Raw genomic sequence first — 19,411 nt, 5'->3', positions numbered from 1 at the left:
GTATTGACTCAAAGTACGTAGTTTACGCAGGTATACTAGTTTAAATTCCTTTATACTGTTTTAAGGCATAGCTTCGAATTTAACATCATTTCTTAGTAACCTTGAACATTACTTCTGTGTAAGTGTACGTGTTCGAGCTTTACAATATTTAAATTTATTCGATATCAATCATGGATGATTAATATAATTTGGTAAGACATCATTAGGAAGTTAGCTTACTATGATTGAAAAAACTCGTAGTTTTGACAAGAAAGACTAAACGCGATATCTTTAGACAACTGTACTAGATTTACTCCTTCTCGTTAGACAGTTGAGGAAAAACCGAAGGTTTATACTCACTATATAATTTATGCATTTTCAGCTACCGCACAGATGTAAAAATCATTGCCCCAACTTAATCCAGTTCTAGTAAAGGTACGTATATATTAATTGGTTGAATACCCGCTCAAATGAAGAGGAACGGTCGTGTTCTACACATAGCATTCATTACATTAAAAGAAAATTCATATCTATATTATCTTACTATACGTACATGAATCCCCTCCTAGTGATAGATACAATGCAGTATCAAGTCCTAGCATGTACCAGCATTCATACAGTATATCCGTTATTCTTGTGTTTTAATATTATTATTTATAATTATGCTGAACAGTAATTCTAGCATTCCTCTCACTGCGAACATGCATAATCCATAGGCGGTCATGTATAATTAATTTAAATCAACCATTATTACGAATTCTCTAATACTCTACATACAGGCCTTTCAGTTTTTTGCCTGTACTGTCTATCGGCCATACTTGCATTTTTACCTAAACAATTAGTTTTACTCCTACCATGGACTTTTCGATTTTTCAATCTAAAGTCCATGCTCCTACTTGTATACCTATTGTCATTGTAGCAAAGTCAAGAGTTCAACTTCATATCCATCCGTATTTAAGCATTGAGACTGTTTAATATCCTATATGGATAATTCCTGCTATAGACCGCCTATCTCAGTCAACTCAGCTTCAAAGTGACTCAGAGGCTGGCCAATCCGGCTACTAAATTCTCTGAAACGGACGTATTCTGTTTTATGCAGTTAATAAATTACGGAATTATTGACTGGGAGTCTGGATGTACTCGTATATCATGTCAAAGCACTGTCAAAACACCAGATGATTACAAGTACACCTAAACTTTCCAGAAGTTTCTGCTAGTAGTACTCTACTGTACACTTAGCGAACTCCACCTGAAGTGCACGTGAAGTGAAGTTTCAAAATCCAACTTCAATGTTCCCTAATTACTGTACAGAGCGTACAGCCATGTTTCTACTGTATAGAATAATCACTTATAACCTATAATCAAAGCAAGGAAAATCACATTGAATACTTATTAACAATAATATCGCATGATTTGATGCAAATGATCATTAATCTGACGAAGCAGCCGATCAGAGTGTTTAGCCATGTTTCTACTGTATAGAGTAATCACTTATAACCTATAATCAAGGCAAGGAACATCATATTGAATACTTATTAACAATAATATCGCATGATTTGATGCAAATGATCATTAATCTGACGAAGCAGCCGATCAGAGTGTTCAGCCATGTTTCTACTGTATAGAATAATCATTTTATAGCCTATAATCAAGGCAAGGAACATCATATTGAATACTTATTAACAATAATATCGCATGATTTGATGCAAATGATCATTAATCTGACGAAGCAGCCGATCAGATTGTTCAGCCATGTTTCTACTGTATAGAATAATCACTTATAACCTATAATCAAGGCAAGGAACATCATATTGAATACTTATTAACAATAATATCGCATGATTTGATGCAAATGATCATTAATCTGACGAAGCAGCCGATCAGAGTGTTCAGCCATGTTTCTACTGTATAGAATAATCATTTATAACCTATAATCAAAGCAAGGAACATCACATTGAATACTTATTAACAATAATATCGCATGATTTGATGCAAAATGATCATTAATCTGACGAAGCAGCCGATCAGATTGTTCAGCCATGTTTCTACTGTATAGAATAATCATTTTATAGCCTATAATCAAGGCAAGGAACATCACATTGAATACTTATTAACAATAATATCGCATGATTTGATGCAAATGATCATTAATCTGACGAAGCAGCCGATCAGAGTGTTCAGCCATGTTTCTACTGTATAGAATAATCATTTTATAATCTATAATCAAGGCAAGGAACATCATATTGAATACTTATTAACAATAATATCGCATGATTTGATGCAAAATGATCATTAATCTAACGAAGCAGCCTATCAGGTTTGCCTGTTTGAGCTATATACAGTATGTCATATATCTAATGAACATCAACAACGTCATTGAAGACTGGACAATTGATGGGGGGCGGACATATCCTTTGTTTCACTTGATATCGATCGACACCTTACTGGTTGAATCACGCCAACGACAATATCGTGTCAACGAAGATCGCGCAACCTACGATAACGTACGATAGTAACAGAATAAAACAATGAAATGTACGTCAGTAGAGTTCACCGGGTCGGGCGACTATTGTACTGTACTTACTGTACTGTACTGTACGTCCTGACAGTACAGTACAGTACTGTAAATTGTGTGTTGAGGCCTAGAAATACTGTGCTCAAGGCAAAAGGTTAAAAAAATACAATAAGATCAGATACTGTAGATATTGAAGACCGATTTGGCTTCATTAACCATTTCCTTCTACTTCACAGCACCCCCATCTGCCATGATTGGGATTGCTATAACGGTGGCGTTGTCTGTTCTTGCAGCGATATTGCTGCTCAATATCCGGCCAATCATACGAGAAATTAAAATTCGTAGGCAATTAAATCAATTTCCATCACCACAGGGACATTGGCTATACGGGAGTCTTTCAGAAATGCAAAACCCAGACAATATTTTGAGTTATTTACAGAAGCAATGTCAAAATTATCCGTCATCGTTTTTTCTCCGTTTAGGCCCTTTCATGTCCATTTTAGTTTGTAATTCTCCTGATGCGGCGAAAGCTGTTATCGCATCAGGTGGGGCCAAAGAAAACTATTCCTATACGTTTATTCGAGAATGGCTCGGTGATGGATTATTGATTTCTAATGGAGGAAAATGGGCTAGGAATAGAAAATTAGTTACGCCTGCCTTCCATTTTGGTGTTTTAAAGCATTATTTACCTATCTATAATCGATGTGTTGATGTCGTAATTGAAAAGTGGTCATCCCAGGCTGCTACAGGTCAATCATTTGAGATCTACTCTGATATGAATTTTTTAACTTTAGATATTATCCTACAAAGTTCTTTCTCTCTTAAAACCCAATGCCAAACTATTGGCAAAAATGATCCTTATGTTACTGTTGTGAAAGAATTAGCTTGGCTGACAGTCAATCGCTTTTTTAGTCTTACTGGCTATATTCCATTTCTTTATTACTTAACTTCGGAAGGTAGAAGATTTAATACTTGCGTTAAAGAATCTCATCGTTTTACAGAGAATGTCATTCGGAAACGCCTACGTGAAGTTGAATTAGGCTCGGAAAGTAATGTCCGAGACTATATTGACTTTCTAGATATATTAATCAAAGCAAGAGATCGAGATGGTAAAGGTTTATCATTTAATAATATACGTAATGAAGTGGAAACGTTTATGTTTGCCGGCCATGATACTACTTCAAGTGCTTTATCATTTACCATTTATTTATTAAGTAAGCATAAAGAACACCAGCAAAAAGTAAGAGATGAAGTCAAATCAGTTCTACAGGGTAGAAGTGATATAGCTTGGAACGATTTATCCGAGCTTAAATATACTACAATTTGCATTAAGGAAGCCATGCGTTTATACACGACCGTTCCAATGATTGAGCGTGTACTCGATAAAGATGTCAAAATAGATGGAATTACAGTTTTAGCAGGTACCAAGATCAATATACCAATCTTCGTCTTACACGGTAAGGCGAATACTTGGCTGAATCGCGATGAATATAATCCTTCGCGATTTCTATCGGAAGAAATAGCACAACGCGATGCTTTCTCCTATATCCCTTTCTCTGCCGGATCAAGAAACTGTATCGGTCAATCATTCGCCATGAATGTATTAAAAGTGGCCGTCGCTAAAATTGTCCGGCACTACCATCTAGAAATTGATGAAACTAAACCTGTGGTAACAACGATCCCACTTGTCATGAAATCCGCGACTGGAATATGGATTAAAGTCAATGAGCTATAATATTCATAGCTGCTATCATAATTACGTCAATAGGCTATAAGGATCCCTTTGACTATTCATCCAATTCTGCAATTTAGTATCTCTAGCGCTAGAATATACGGCTAATTAACGTAGTACGAACGCGCGTATGCACAAAGAGTCGTTTTATCTTATCTTTTTACTGTAACTGTTATGTTATAGGCCATCCTTGCAACCGTATTGCACTTCATAGTGCAATACAACATAAGCGCATCTATTACTATTATTACTATTATTTGATGTATCCGAAGATAGAAATTCTAATATACGAGTAGTAATCGACTATTACATGACGTCCACGGAAGATACCTGATTCTAATAACCTTGAACTTGTAGTTAAGCATACCATCATGTAAAGATGTCGATCTAAATCGTTTTCAGCTCTTATTCTAGGTGCGTTATTTTGTATATATATAAACCTTCGGATAGTACCACATGTGTGCAGTACAGCTACATTGTCCAGTTAAACATAGGCGGACATTCCATTCATTTTGATGTCCATATTGGCGGAATTACTTAGTCAAATCTTTAAGAATAACAGTTGTGTAGTGTATTTAGAATATATTGTAACTATATTCTATTCTTAAATATAGACATGTTGTATTGATCTTATATTTAGACATATCTACAGTCTGTTCGCTCTACATTCAAATATGGCTTACTACATTTAGTTATTACAGTCCTCGCTATTTTCTACAATCATCTGCTATTCTATAACCTGTTATGGTATATATTGTATCTAATCCTACAATCATGTTCTCTGCATGTGTTCTAATGCCATAGCTATAAATACTACCGTTTTCTACCTTAGATTTCTTAAGTTGCATTATTAGTAACAGTTAGTATTCACACTTTACTCACGGCAGCTACCACGCTGACCTACCGTAATTATCACATTGTACCTAACTAATATCGACAATAAAGTATCCTCTTTTCTTAAGCTCCTTGTGCAATTCTCTACATGGCAACTAAAACCACATTATCTGACTCTTCTGATATATTTTCATAAATAGTTTCACTTTATTCAATTATGCTTCAATAAATCTATAAATAGACGAAGAAAAGTATATGCAATAACTTTTAAAATTACTGCGGATATTCTGTATTACAATCACTTTGACAGTGACGGAAGCATTAAATGCATCGTCAAGAAGATAAAGATTGTAATAGATGAATATCTATGTCGTATGTCTATTGCAATATTATAATAGATCTTTAAAATATTAAAGCATAAGAGTTACAATAAACTGCAGTAACAATAAATAGAAAGGGCATTCTATACAGTGGAAGAGATCTTCATTAGCCGACAATAGTATTGATATTGCTCCTAAATTTTACGAAAAGAAATACATATTTCAATAGGAAGTATCATCATGATTAATGAAGCTGAATTTCGCTTTGCTATTATTGCCGTACCAGTCTATCAATCATCTTTTTATTTTGACTTTTTAACCTATGCATAACTTGAAAGCGATCTGATCGAATATCTGACTCATTCGCTGAATTATCTAGCCCGGATCTATAGAACAGTCCTAGGAAAACTCCAATTCGATTCCAATGACTTGTATGTCTACAATATATCGAGAATATATAAATTTAAAATTGTTACAAATAAAAGTTATCCGTAAGCCTACCAAAGATTTGAACTAATCACAGTGAAGAGAGTTGCACATCAGCTAACGGCTATATGATTTTTACCTGGAAAAAACGATTATCTTGGGATAACTATTTTTACCACCTTTTATTATATTTCTTTTAATTTCTTCAATGTAATTAATATAGATTTGATCGTCCACAGCTTTATCATCTTGACTCCAATGCAAATAATGGTAATGAGTGATAGCTTTCTTTTGATTTGTCTATATTACGCGTAGGATGATAAATAAAGTTAATCAAACTCGTAATGCTAGCTACTTTTACAGAGAAGTCGCGACACATTAGCATATACAAGTAATACTTCAGATTTGATTCACCTCATAGTCAGTTAAAGTCATCTTTGAGATAGTGAAGTGAACATTTTCTCGTTCAACAGCTTCCGAAAAGTTTTTAAATTTTCTTTTCGAATGATGGCACCCAAGCTAGATATTAGTAAATTATAGTACAATGTTATTCTTATTTAATCTACTTTTAAAGATCCCTGAAGAAAAATATCAATAATTGTCTAGGTATCAAAAACTATGCTTTGAAACATACAGTGCAAAGCGTTATAATTACGGAATAGTCACCATCCCATGCCAAGTTTAGCAGATCAGTAGGCCCCTCGTCTACACCAGTAGCAGCTACTACGTGTATACCCGATAAATCCTAGGCAAATACATGATTACGAACGGGTAAAATTGCCCAGATAAAGAAAATCTACTAAAACGGGGTGAAATTTCTTAGCGTAAAATTCAAACTAACCTGGATATGATAGGCATCCAAGCTATAATTGTTAATCTTATTAGATTGCAAAAGCCCTGAAACTAAAAATCACAAGTGTTTAACGATAACTTATGAGTTAAGACAGAATGCATTTAATGAATAATAATTTTAGATCAGTTGAAATTCGAAGAATATGTTATTACCTTTTAATCCTTCCGTACAAATGGAATAATCTAGCTTCTATAAGGTTTAATCATTACAAAAAAGTATTAATAGATTTGATTACATAGATAGATCGGTTGATTAAAAATTGAATTTCCTAAAACTAATTTATCAGATTTTTAATACTAAAACATGCCTGAAATTCTTCGTCAGTTCCGTCTGAGTCTACAACATCAATGCAACATGTGTACTTTAGGCATTCTTCCTTGAGATCTTTCAAAATATTCGAGGAATAATTTATTAGTCCTCCCTCAATTGCTTGTGTTACTAGACTATATATCATCCAAACATGGACCTGAGTAGCAAATAACAATACTGCAAGGTTGGTTAAAATGATCAAATCTTATCGTTATTAATAGCTAAAAATGAGTCAACTAATCAATTGGTTTGAGAGAAACATCTTTAAAAGCATTTTAAATTAACTTGCCTTGGTTAGAAAAATAGAAAAATCTTCCTGATGAATTTTTTCCATATATTTTTGAATATTGACGCAGTCATTTGTTTGAATCTCTTCAATAACGGAGGTAGTCACAAAATAGACCAAGCTATCACTGAGGTAGCCAGGACTATTCAATCAATAAAGTCAGTAAAATAACTTTGACTATTGTAATTGTAGAAAGTAATAATGTGAGATACTATAGCAATATCGGCTTTCATTACTATCAGAAAATAACATCTACCTCGTTACAATGTAGAGGGGATTATTGTTCTTGGAAATTCGCTGAATATGATCTTTCCAAGACTTGTCAATAAAATTCAACCGAAACATAACATCACTTGGTGCGATTTTGTAATGTTGCCAATCCCTATACCAATAAATATCAATCGTTTTTTCTAGACCATCGTCCTATCCATAAAAATTTAATCAGAGTCACGATATAAATTTAAATCTAAGTGGCTTTGTTAGTCTCATTTCAAATGCCTTAACTCTTATTTCTTACCCTTCGTAAAGTAACTTTAAATTCAGAATATTTACAATAATCACGACAGTGGTTGACAACTAATTCAACACAATCAAATTTTAGAATGCTATTGGTTGTCCACCCTTTAGTTAAATTTTCCTAAGTTTATTGGTAAAAAAATTAGATAAAATATCGCTGTATTAGCAATTAGACATTGAAAATGGATAAAGATTATCTTTGTTGATTTTTAAATATTTATGAGCAGTCATTGTTATATCAAAATCACAACAAGTTGTATCCAAAATAGGATAGTACTTACAGCTAGGAAACAGTCTATCTCACTAAGTAACACTAAGACAGAACTTCCATGATTCATGTAACACTGCAAGAATTGGCCAGCAGATTGATTATTAGGACCTATGCATATAAAAATATGTTAGTTAATTTAATAACATTATAATATAGAATTTTTAATTTACATAATTTTTTGTGTTTCATGATTTTATCTTACATTCCATAGCGATATAACTATACGTGCTAGGTTCATCGTCCGAATTACTTGAAAAGCGCTCTTCAACTATAATTTAATTTAAGGAGACAATGTTTTAGTTGTAAAAAGTATTTTAATGGCATTAATAATTGCAATAATCAACTTTGAATACGCTAATTGATCAATAATAAAGATAGTGTTCATTAGAAAGCATTTACTTATAGCATGGACATTGAAATTCCTACAATTATCTTAATATTATGATTGCTATAACTAATTCGTTATTAAAGCAGTGAACTTGGATTGTAAACTAAGGAACAAATATTACCTCCAGGAAGTAGATCCTTGTTACTTTTAACTTTTCTTGTACACGTATGCCCCTATAAATATTATAACAACAGTTTTAGTTGCCTACTTAAATAACTATTAATATCATATTTAATGTATCCAATATTAGCTATACCTCAACAAGAATGCCTCGACAAGAGCCTGCATATTTCTTTATATCATAAGTGCCTAACACCACCGGAGGAGACTTGAAAGAAATTCATAACGTGAGAAATCATGCAAAAATTCTAATAGTATTGAATATTTCATTATTTCAATCCTTACCGGTGATTCCTTCTTCTTTTTTTCAACTATTTCATAAATTTTCTGAATGTACTTTTTAGTAGTTAGTGTAGCATCTAGTTTATATCAACATATTAGTAAATATGAATTTATTTATTAATTTTTTAGCAAAAACGACGGCTGTTCATATATTAAAATTCCGACAGAAATTTACCTTTTTCTCCGTAAGACGAAATTAAACGTAATGATTCAGAAGTAGAATCATCCTTGCTTAATATAGTCTTTACTTCCTCTTCGATAAAATTCGCAATGCTTTAAGTAAAGAGTTCACAGACAGAGTCATAAGAAATTAAATTGTGGTTTAAGTTTCTGATGAACAAGAAATTTGAATATAATTTTTCAATCACCTTTTAGAATATTTTTTAAGAAATTTTGCAGTACAGTTCAGATTTAAAAGGATCGGTGTAACCACAACCAAAAATGATAATATAATAATAATTACAATAATAGGTGGGACTGCTGCTGGCATAGGTGGGCTTGGATCTATGGCATTAATAATAGAAATTGGCCCAGAGTTTATGCACTAATCAACTACTACTAGGTAAGCAAGATAACTTTGTAGCTATATCTTATAATCTTTAAGAAATAGTTCTTAAGTTAAGGTTAATTTAAAATCATATTATAATGCAAAACTAAAGATTAACTTCAACAGAAATAGGACACGATAAAATAAAGAATACTGGTATTAATTAAATACGACTCAATGTTCTATAGTATCCTTATTAGTAGAGAATGAAGTGAAATTATTAATAGCACTTAATAGAGATAGTTAAGTATTTATGTACTGCGCAATCTAATTAAATTCCTACAAGCAGAGGACAAAATTAAAATAGTAACTCTAACTACTAATATTCGCAGAGTCTAGAGAATTATTCCTAAATCTAAATTTATACCCAGGAGAATAACTAAACCGTTCAGTGGTATAATACAGAAGGCTGCGTAATATTACATATACAGTACTAACATAAATACAGGTGCCTGTTACTTAAAAATGAATACAAAATTTACTTACAAATTAAACGTTTCGTAGTAATTCGAAGAGGATTAGTGTATATGCCTTCACCAACAGCTGTTAAAGCTGCTACAGAAAAGTAGTAGCTGGTACTAGGTTTAAGTTCCTTAACTTGATATGAAATTGTATTAGAAATATTCACATAAGTGATCTCGTTTAAGCTTTCTTCATTATATCGAAGTTTATAGCCAATAATTTGCCCATTTGGTTTATCAGGAGGGAGCCAAGAAACATTGACTGATTGATGATCGATAGGAGATCCACTAAATTTAGTGGGAGGGCTCCAAGGCACTATAAAATAAAAGGGCATAGATTAGTCATAAATTAACTATGGCAGGCAAAATATACTGGTGAAAAATCTGTAATTACAATAATACCAATTAAACTATGAAGTACTTACCGTCTTCGTTAGTTTTAGCTTCCACTACTTCGCTAAATTGGCTAGTTCCAATAATGGTAGCAGCTGCAACTTGCACGAAGTACCGAGTGTTAATTGTTAGATTGTGAAGATTGCAACTATGATCGGATCCTTTGACTGAAATCTTCGTTGCTAATTCATCACCTTTAGCTTGGTATTGTACCTTATAAGATATAATTTCCCCATTCTGTTTATCAACTGGCGGTGGAGACCAATTAATGGTCATGCTTGTTGAGCTTTCGACTACAATAATTACGTTTTTCGGTGATGCAGCAGGTGCTGTCGTGTAAAAATATATAGAAATTTTATCAAATACAGACTGTAGTTTAACATCACCATAATTGATTAAGAACAAAAATACAATTTTATATAGCTAACCACTTTGATTGGTTTGAATATTGATAGGTTGGCTAAAGGGGCCTACACCCGCAGATGTGCTTGCCGCGAGTCGTATCGAGTATTTGGTGAAATATTTTAAATCCTGTAACGTATATTCGCTTACATCGCGATTCACTCGAATTTCATGGCTTTGAACCTCTTTAGATTGATTTGGAGTATGACTATACTTGATAAGATATTCGATTATGATTCCATTTCGTTCCTGACGAATTAATTCTTGCCAGGATACTAAAATGCTAGAAGGCTCAGTTAAAGTAGCGTTTATATGTCTTGGTGATGCCGATGGAGCTGCATAAAATCGTATAAAGCAATGGAGAAACTATTAATAATTAATGGAATTAGATGAACTTTTAATTTAGTGTCATACATGATTAATGTGTTCTCTAAATTATTTTAATTTATTAAATATCACCTTACCACTTTGTTGCGTGAATTTAATGCGAGGCTTACTGAAATTTCCTTCGGATGGATTAGTTGCAGGATTAATCGCTCTAACTTTGACTTCGTATCCTGTGTAGGCATGTAAGCCGGGAATAACTGCTCGTGTTTCATTCAAGTTTATTATCGACCACGTTGATGATTGTGTACTACGATAAAATAATTCATATAAGGTTGCAAGTGCTATGTCCTGATTAAACTCTGGTGGGAGCCATGATACAGTTAAGATATCGAATGTCTCAGATATGACAGACAAATTAACCGGTGAACCAGGCGGATCTGTGGTTATATAGTACAATTGTAAAATTCAATTAGTTCGCTTATAATACCAGCAAATTTCTCTTTATAGCTAATAATGAAGGTTTGATCCTCACCTTTAAGTGTTTTGGCACTGTCGTTTTGACTAGATGGTCCAAGCAGATTATAACCAACGTTATAAGCATAAACACAGAATGTATACCACCTATTTGGCCTCAAATTTTTGACACTGAATGTAGTTTTATAGCCATTATAAACTTGTTTCGCTTGTTCATTGCTCTGATACATTATTAACTTATAGGCAATAATGCCGTTCGGCAGCTTAGGAGCTTGCCAGTTTACTTTAATTTCGGAAGCAGATACAGCATCGGCTGTGATATTCCTAGGAGGGCTAAAAGGCGCTATAAATACAAATATACAATAATATTATTTTACAAATAGATTAGATGCAGCCAAAAATATCGTAATCTAAAATTTCACTTACCCCACTGTTGTGTTCTGTGAGAAATAAGAGAACTAAAATTTCCATTTCCAATCGCTGTTGCAGCACAAATTTTGATCTGATAGTATGTCCAAGGTTTTAAGTTTGTCACCAGTAAAGTTTGTTTTGCAGTTGGATTGCCATCAACTGTAATACAATCGCTGTAAAACAGCGTATGATTAGCTTCTTCTGCAATAATTATGCAGTATTTGGTGATAAAACCGTTGCGATTTTCAAGAAGTGGTGGCTGCCAGAGAATAAATATGCTTCTTCGACCGTTATCAATGTTTTCAACCGTAATGTTGGTTGGAGGGCCGGTTGGAACTAGGGCAATCAAATATCGGGAATGTTTATAAATTAATTATTGTAATTGTTCAACTGTGTTGGGTACTTTATTTAGTATGCTTACTAGGAAAGAATTAGATTATCAATAAAATTTAGATTCGAAAAGTAATTTAGACGAATTAAGTGGTTAATTGTTGTTTAAATCATCACACTTACTTCCTTCTCGTAATTTTCCAATTCCAGGTCGGCCAATTGGTCCTAAACCTGCACTTGTATAAGCTTGCAACGCGAATTCGTACATTGAGTATGGTTTCAACCTTTGAACTTTATATCGACGTTCTCCATCACTGATATTACTATTAGCTTTTGTAACAATGACTTTACGTGAAATATTAAAATCTCGATCCAAAATATGTAAGTAGTATCCTTGAAGAATTCCTCTTAATTGTTGGAGATCAGGATCCTATTAAATTTAAGTTAAAACTCACGATCATGATAATTAATCCTCTATTCCTTAAGCAAAATTTATTCATAGGTATTACTGTCAGTTTACTAATATGCATATACGAGTATGTGTATACTGTACTTATAGTATTAATCTGAATACCTGCCAGGCTAACATAACAGTAGTATTGGTCTCATCAAAGACTTTAGGATGATGAGGGCTTGCAGTTGGTGCTGAAATAGAAATATAGCGATACTTAAAATTCTCTGATAACATTTTGCTATAACAGTAATTTCTTGGATGCAACCATAGATTAAATCTTACGATATATACTATTCAGAATAATCCTCCTTTTAAAATTTTAAATTTATAATTCTATTGCGTTAATATGCGTTGAAAGCAAACTTACTGTCTTGATCAGTAAGAATTTGTTGTAATGGACTCGCTGGCCCGCTGCCATTAACTGTTTCTGCTGTTGCTTTGAAGGAATATAACGTAAAAGTCTGTAGCTTTGTCAACTTTAAAGATCTTTGCCTGGCTGGGACCGTCATCGATATCATATTCTTACTGTAACTTATTCCATAGTGAACGGTAACAGAGATTATTTCACCATTTCTGTCTATCTGAGGAGGTAAGTCCCAATTTACCATAATTGAATCAACTCCTAATGCATTTAATCTAACATAAGAAGGAGGTGCGCTTGGAGCTGTAAGATGAAAGAATCATAAAATAAAAATCTTAGATAATGTTCCTTCTTATCTACTTCTATAGAAAATAATTGAATAATTTTTCAGTCACTGGAAATATGAATCTAAACTTACCCGCAGATGGTGTTTTTACGGATGTTATAATTTCAGTAGGATGGATCAGATTATATTTTATATTATACACAGTCACTGATATTCGATATTTATGATCTTCTTGTAGATCAACAATATTACAAAAGGTCTGATTGGTATCACAAGCTTGAAACCTTGATAAGTTATTATTGGATATATAGAGGCGATAAGCAATAACTCCATTTGGTTGAGCTGGTGGATCCCACGTTAAACGAATACTTGTAGCATTGATAGGATATGCATTCAAGTTACTAATTGGCTGGGATGGAGCTATAAATAGAAAAATATTAGTACATTTAGCCTACAGTATCAAAGTTAAGACATTGTATGCAATGATAGCCACTATAGTTATATCATTCTCACTATAAAATTGGCTAGATTTCTGACTATACTGACTTGTTTCATTAGTCTTGATGCGTAAAACTGTTTTGGAATTTTGGCCATCATCAGTATTAGCATAAATAGCGACTTCATATTCAGTAAATGGTTGTAACGAGGTCAATGTAGTAAAATTTTCACTGACTATGCAAACAGCCACTGACAGGCTACCAGTACACGATGCTCCATGAAACTCTCCCTTGAAATCTTGCGCTATTTCAAGGGTATAGTTTGTGGTTGAATTCGTTGTTTGATTAGCAAAAGGTAGCCAGGCTAGTTGGATAGAATAGGGCTGTGTACTTACAACGTGGAAATGAGCGATTTCTATCGGCCATTCAAAAGTTGGTCAAATAAATAAACCTAGTATTAATCATTTATTTGCTAGCATCGAACAGAATTTAGCAGATTGCCGGTATAGATATTAACTATTCCAGATCAATGATAAGTTATAATTATTACACCTCCGTAAAAGTAGTTCTAACGAACATTTTTATCAGAATAGACATTTTAATAGCTATAAAATTCAGGAGAACAACAGATATCTAGTGTATTTATAAGATACCATTTATGTGGTATCGAGTAAAATTTAAGAAATGGTGTAGATCTTAGTTGCTTCGTAAAAAATTGTAGAATTTATAATGGCATAGTTATAATATAGGCTTTGCAAAGTGAATCAGAAATCTTTCAAGTCATGCTAAGAAACTTACCTGTAGAGCTAATTCCTGCTAATGCCAGTAGGAGTACAGTTGAAACTAAATAAGCGGGTATACAGTAATTTCTAGACATTATTATCCCATAAATAGCATAGTTCAGAATAATCGTAGAACGCTTTGCGTTGATCGAATGTATTAATCTAACTAAATTGAATGCCTTATATATGCTCGGCACTTGGGTTAGCTAGTTCACATGGCAATTAAATAGATTTTATTGCGCATGAACGCCATTAATCATTGCGTCATGGGTAAAATACAGTTATTTTTTTGAGTAATGTGTTTATATTGTACTAAAATAATAAATAGAAGGATTTTAAGTTTACAGTTTTGCTGCATTAGGCCATAAGATTAGTATGTATTTTATGTGAGGAAAAAATTTTAAACGATCTTGATTGAGAATATTTCTATGAGGAATGTAGAAATACAAAATTAACTATAATATAGTTAAATTCTGGCTGGTACGCTGGCACATAGAAATAATTCCTGAAATCTTTTCACTCCACGTCACAAATTTTACGATTTTTAAACGATCATAATGAGAAATACAGTAATATCGAGCATACATGTAATTTGCTTTAATTGAATTCTGATTAGTGCACATTTTTATGAGAAACACTTCTGAAACATATCGCACAAATTCTATAATTTTGTTATGCACCAACATATTTCAAAATATTAGCTTAAATAGTTCTCATACATATTTCCAAAAATAAGGGTACGATAACTGAAGAATCTTCAGCTTGGCTCCTTAATTACTTTGGTAGTATTTTACGAGACAGAAAAATTTTAAAATAAGTGCTTATAATAATTATAGACATCTTTGCGTTATGCCTTTACTGTACAATATTTACATTCGATTATACCGCCAGATTAAAGTCTACCGGTCCGATAAATTTAATTTCATGTTATAAACTGGTTGACTGCGATATTTATTTATACAGCGACAAGGCAGACAGTCTTTTAGTGTTTGATTTGAAATGTTCACTACGAGACAACATATCATGTGTTCGTAGCGTGAGAATTTTGACCCGCCCTAGGTATCAGCCTTATAAATATAGAGACAGACTAGGAAATTGTAAACGTGACCATATGATGACGGAATTTTAATCTCATTTACCTAAAGTAACCTTGTTGTCCATTGTGCTAAGCATTTATTTATAGCTTAATTTTACAATGTCTTATTAGGACAGTGTTAAATTAGAAAACTGCTCGCAATAAATAATCTTAAGGTATATTTCACTAAATATTCACAACATGCAAGTCTGTTAATTACCGAATGGTAGCTTAATAATTTATCTTGTAATGGTTTAAACTATTACATCATTGTAAAGGGGTGATTAGCTCGTGATTAAATAAATACTTAAATGTTATATAGTTAATCAGAATTCGTCAATCAACCGCCATAAATCATCTAATGTTAGACAAATATGTTTATCTAATCTTTATCAATTCAGAATATAGTACTTGCAACAGAATACAATATTTAAATCCTTTTTAACAACATCCTGTGAAAACAGACGAATTCTAGATAGCAGGTTTTCCTTAATACGTATGTATCAAACGTATATTTGACCTAATGTTAGTGATTTTAGAATTACTAATCAGTCATATCAATATTAGAGTTCTTTATCGTCTTAATTATTTAAAACTACTTCTGTCATTTCGAAAGCTTTCAACTATAGAAAACATTTATATCAAAACCAATTTCTATAAATAGTGATACCCTTCAGATGATGTCATCTGTTAATCATGCAAACAATTTTTAAAATTACAAGTAGACTTCTTAGTATTATTACGCGGTACGATACCTTATTAATTTAGAATAAATAATTAACTAGTACGAGTATTCAAATAAGGTAGATTTGAGGATATACCGGCGATCAAAATAACGAATTTGGATTTAACTTTGAAAATCTGTTGTTGTTAATAATATAGATGGAAGATAAGGCTGAAAGGCCGATAAGATTTTCCGAAAATTTTACCTTAAGTTTATAAGCAACAAATGGTAATTACATGAGGCTTGGTATAACTACATCAGCTTGTTATTTATCATAATTAAAGATAGTCTGATAAGTAGTGGATATGGATTAACGCGCACTTCAGAAACTGCTCATAAGTTCATTTTAAGATTCTACTAAGTAGCAGATATTACAGTCTAGAGATTTATTAACTTTCCAAGCAAGATTTGGAAGATAATCCAAAATAGACATTGATATGATTAAGTCGGAGTAAACTCAAATACCTTACACTGTATTTACTATGATCAAATAATAGCAAGTTTTACTACTCAAGACAATATCAATGGATGAACTTCGAATTTTAAAGAGCTAAATAACTCTTGCAGAAGGGATGACATACACCAACTGTTATACTTCAGAAGTATTATGTAATGGGCCATTGTGAGATAGATACTTTAATTAAGTTGGTGATTGATCAATACTATATTTAATCTGTAGGTATAAAGCGATATAGAATAGAATAATCATAAAGTGAATTAGTTTAAAAATACTTTATATTATGTTTCTTATCAACACCAATAAATTTTACTACTTAAGGTCACGGATGTTCACGAATTTTTTGACTTTCTAAGCGCTTAGGTGCTCTTATTGGGAAGATTAGATATGTTAATTAATATTTTGACTCCACAGAAAGTAGTAGGATATATTGCAAAGTCAACACTTCTGTAAGGTACGAGCAGAAAACTAATATAAATGAAATCATCAGCAAGTACTGTTTTGTTAGTACTAAGACGAATATAAAGGCGAAGGGAAAATTTTAAGATTCATTCGATAAACCTGCATTAATCTAGTAGTACTACTGTATTAACAAAAGCAATATACATGCAATATATTTCGGAGAATGCTGTAAGATTTTTCTTTTAATTGCGACTAAAAACGATTAAAAACGGAATTATTGCGAAATAAAGTGATCCCTCCATGATTAAAAGTATTTAAAATAGCCAGATCGCACTGTACTTTATTGGAACTTTTGAGGTTATACAATTTATATCATGCATATTGTACAAATTTTTAGTAGTTTCAGAGACAGTAATTTGTAGAACTATAAGAAACTGCTTTGTTATCCTAGAACAGCTATAGTGATTAGGAATGAATTTTTTTATTCGTTATTGATTATTATTTACGAAGAAAACTGTTGACTATTATAGATAGAACTTATTTCTCCTTTATTTTGGCTGTATAAGCCACCAAAATAGCCTTTACGACACCTACTTGCGATCTCTTGGTCGTCGATTTGGTTATATTAGACAGAATTATTCTTAATAAATCAGCTTCAATAGCACACATATACATTATCACGTTATTAAATGCCGAAAAAATGTTACTTTATGATAATATGATCTTTATGAGAAGTATTTATAGCACTTCTGTGCAGTTGAATTCTACTCTCTAAAACGGTAATTGTTATAATTTAGCCTCTGTCTGATATCTAATACCACTTCCTATGGCTGCCAAATAGAAAAAATTAATATTTCAAACAGTAGCTTCTTCCATCATGTTTCAGACAGTTGAGGTCCGGGTGGCTAACTTTTCAGCATGAAAAAACCACAAAGATATTTAAAGTAGCAATGCATTATTGCATTATGTGTTTTTGGAACGCAATCTTTGTGAAAATGATGATGTTTGATCAAAAAGCTCTCATAATTACTTAAGGGAGTTATTTTTAGCGGTATTGCTATTGTGTAGGCGCATCATAATTTTATTATTTGGTTATATTATTATATAGTTGCAGCTATACGAATATACCAAGGTTTCTTATGTACTATATAGTAAATACTAATATTAAAGATTAGATCTAATTAGAGGCGTTATTGACTTGGATCAGCCGGAATCGATGCAAGAATAAAAAAATAATTAAGCAAAATTGGAGGATTATCAATTGCCGCAGTATTCCATACTTACTGTAAATTTTTATTGGTTAGTAGCATTTTTATTTACCTTGATATATGAGTATAATCATACGATATACAATATGGCATGATATTGACAATACCCCAAGAACAAACAAAAATAGTCCCTTAACTATTTAATGATAAATAAAAACAAGTTTGGAAAGAATCAACAACTATATTTAGCTATTATAATATCATATTTAAAATGGAGATGTTTCGACCAGCTCAAATCAGATCTCAGTATTCCATTAAAAATTTATTCAGAACGAAGTATGATGTAAATGCTTGTATGATCGCGACCATATGTACAAATATGATACGCTAAAGGGAAAAATATTAAGAATTGTTTTAGCGATTTAAAAAGTATTATGTCAGTGTTACGATCATTTATGCTGTGCGTAACTATAAAATTATAGTATAATATCAGCAATGGTAAGTACTTTTTAATCAACAGTGATTCGATATATTCGTATGCAGATTGCTAGATTTACGAGTACTATATGATTTATGTAGCTCGTGATTGTAATCTGAATGGCATATAAGACTAATGCCCATACAATTATTCTATCAATTCATTTTGAAATTAATTATAGATGTCCTATCCAATATTATTATAACTTTCTATTAGACTTTAAATATGATGAATCGAATATTCTCAAATTATAATTTAAGCTCGAAATATGAGATAAATGACTAAGCTAGTATATCAGACAAGGATCTACGATGTTAAGAAAGATTAATCATGCTAATTGCCATATAAAGACCGATTCTTGTATACATTATGCGATTATTAATGATTCTAATGACTCTAAATCTAGAGAAATAATAGTATTGAAGACTTGATTGTAAATTATGATCAAGATTGAGCTGACATTACAAGGTGATATGGCGTTGAGCAGACTGTCAGAGGAAAAATATATCCCTAAAGCAATATCGACAGGTTCCTTATAGTAAGTACTGTATACGTAAGAAAGGCTTTTACC

At 32.3% G+C, this 19,411-nt stretch overlaps 2 protein-coding genes across 2 annotated transcripts; one reads left to right on the top strand and one right to left on the bottom strand.

The window, feature by feature from the left end:
- Window positions 1–349: 349 nt before the first annotated feature.
- Window positions 350–4,229, top strand: TRIADDRAFT_50444 (uncharacterized protein; the record flags this gene model as incomplete). Its single annotated transcript, XM_002114183.1, has 3 exons — window positions 350–374; window positions 759–777; window positions 2,840–4,229. 3 exons carry the CDS (start codon window positions 350–352, stop codon window positions 4,227–4,229), a joined length of 1,434 nt encoding a protein of 477 aa, XP_002114219.1.
- Window positions 4,230–5,275: 1,046 nt separating this feature from the next.
- TRIADDRAFT_64052 (uncharacterized protein) lies at window positions 5,276–14,591 on the bottom strand (the record flags this gene model as incomplete). Its single annotated transcript, XM_002113863.1, has 28 exons — window positions 5,276–5,291; window positions 5,701–5,817; window positions 5,946–6,106; window positions 6,221–6,325; window positions 6,441–6,551; window positions 6,648–6,709; window positions 7,254–7,396; window positions 7,511–7,677; window positions 7,772–7,891; window positions 8,052–8,149; window positions 8,244–8,309; window positions 8,551–8,602; window positions 8,686–8,757; window positions 8,835–8,908; window positions 9,007–9,104; window positions 9,200–9,335; window positions 9,865–10,155; window positions 10,265–10,561; window positions 10,661–11,000; window positions 11,094–11,398; window positions 11,494–11,778; window positions 11,862–12,182; window positions 12,360–12,606; window positions 12,751–12,821; window positions 12,998–13,294; window positions 13,410–13,697; window positions 13,824–14,018; window positions 14,513–14,591. 28 exons carry the CDS (start codon window positions 14,589–14,591, stop codon window positions 5,276–5,278), a joined length of 4,614 nt encoding a protein of 1,537 aa, XP_002113899.1.
- Between the last annotated feature and the right edge of the window lie 4,820 nt (window positions 14,592–19,411).

This window comes from Trichoplax adhaerens, genomic scaffold, assembly GCF_000150275.1.
Source record: "Trichoplax adhaerens TRIADscaffold_7 genomic scaffold, whole genome shotgun sequence".
Lineage (NCBI taxonomy): Eukaryota > Metazoa > Placozoa > Uniplacotomia > Trichoplacea > Trichoplacidae > Trichoplax > Trichoplax adhaerens.
This window is presented reverse-complemented; position numbering and strand designations above follow the sequence as displayed.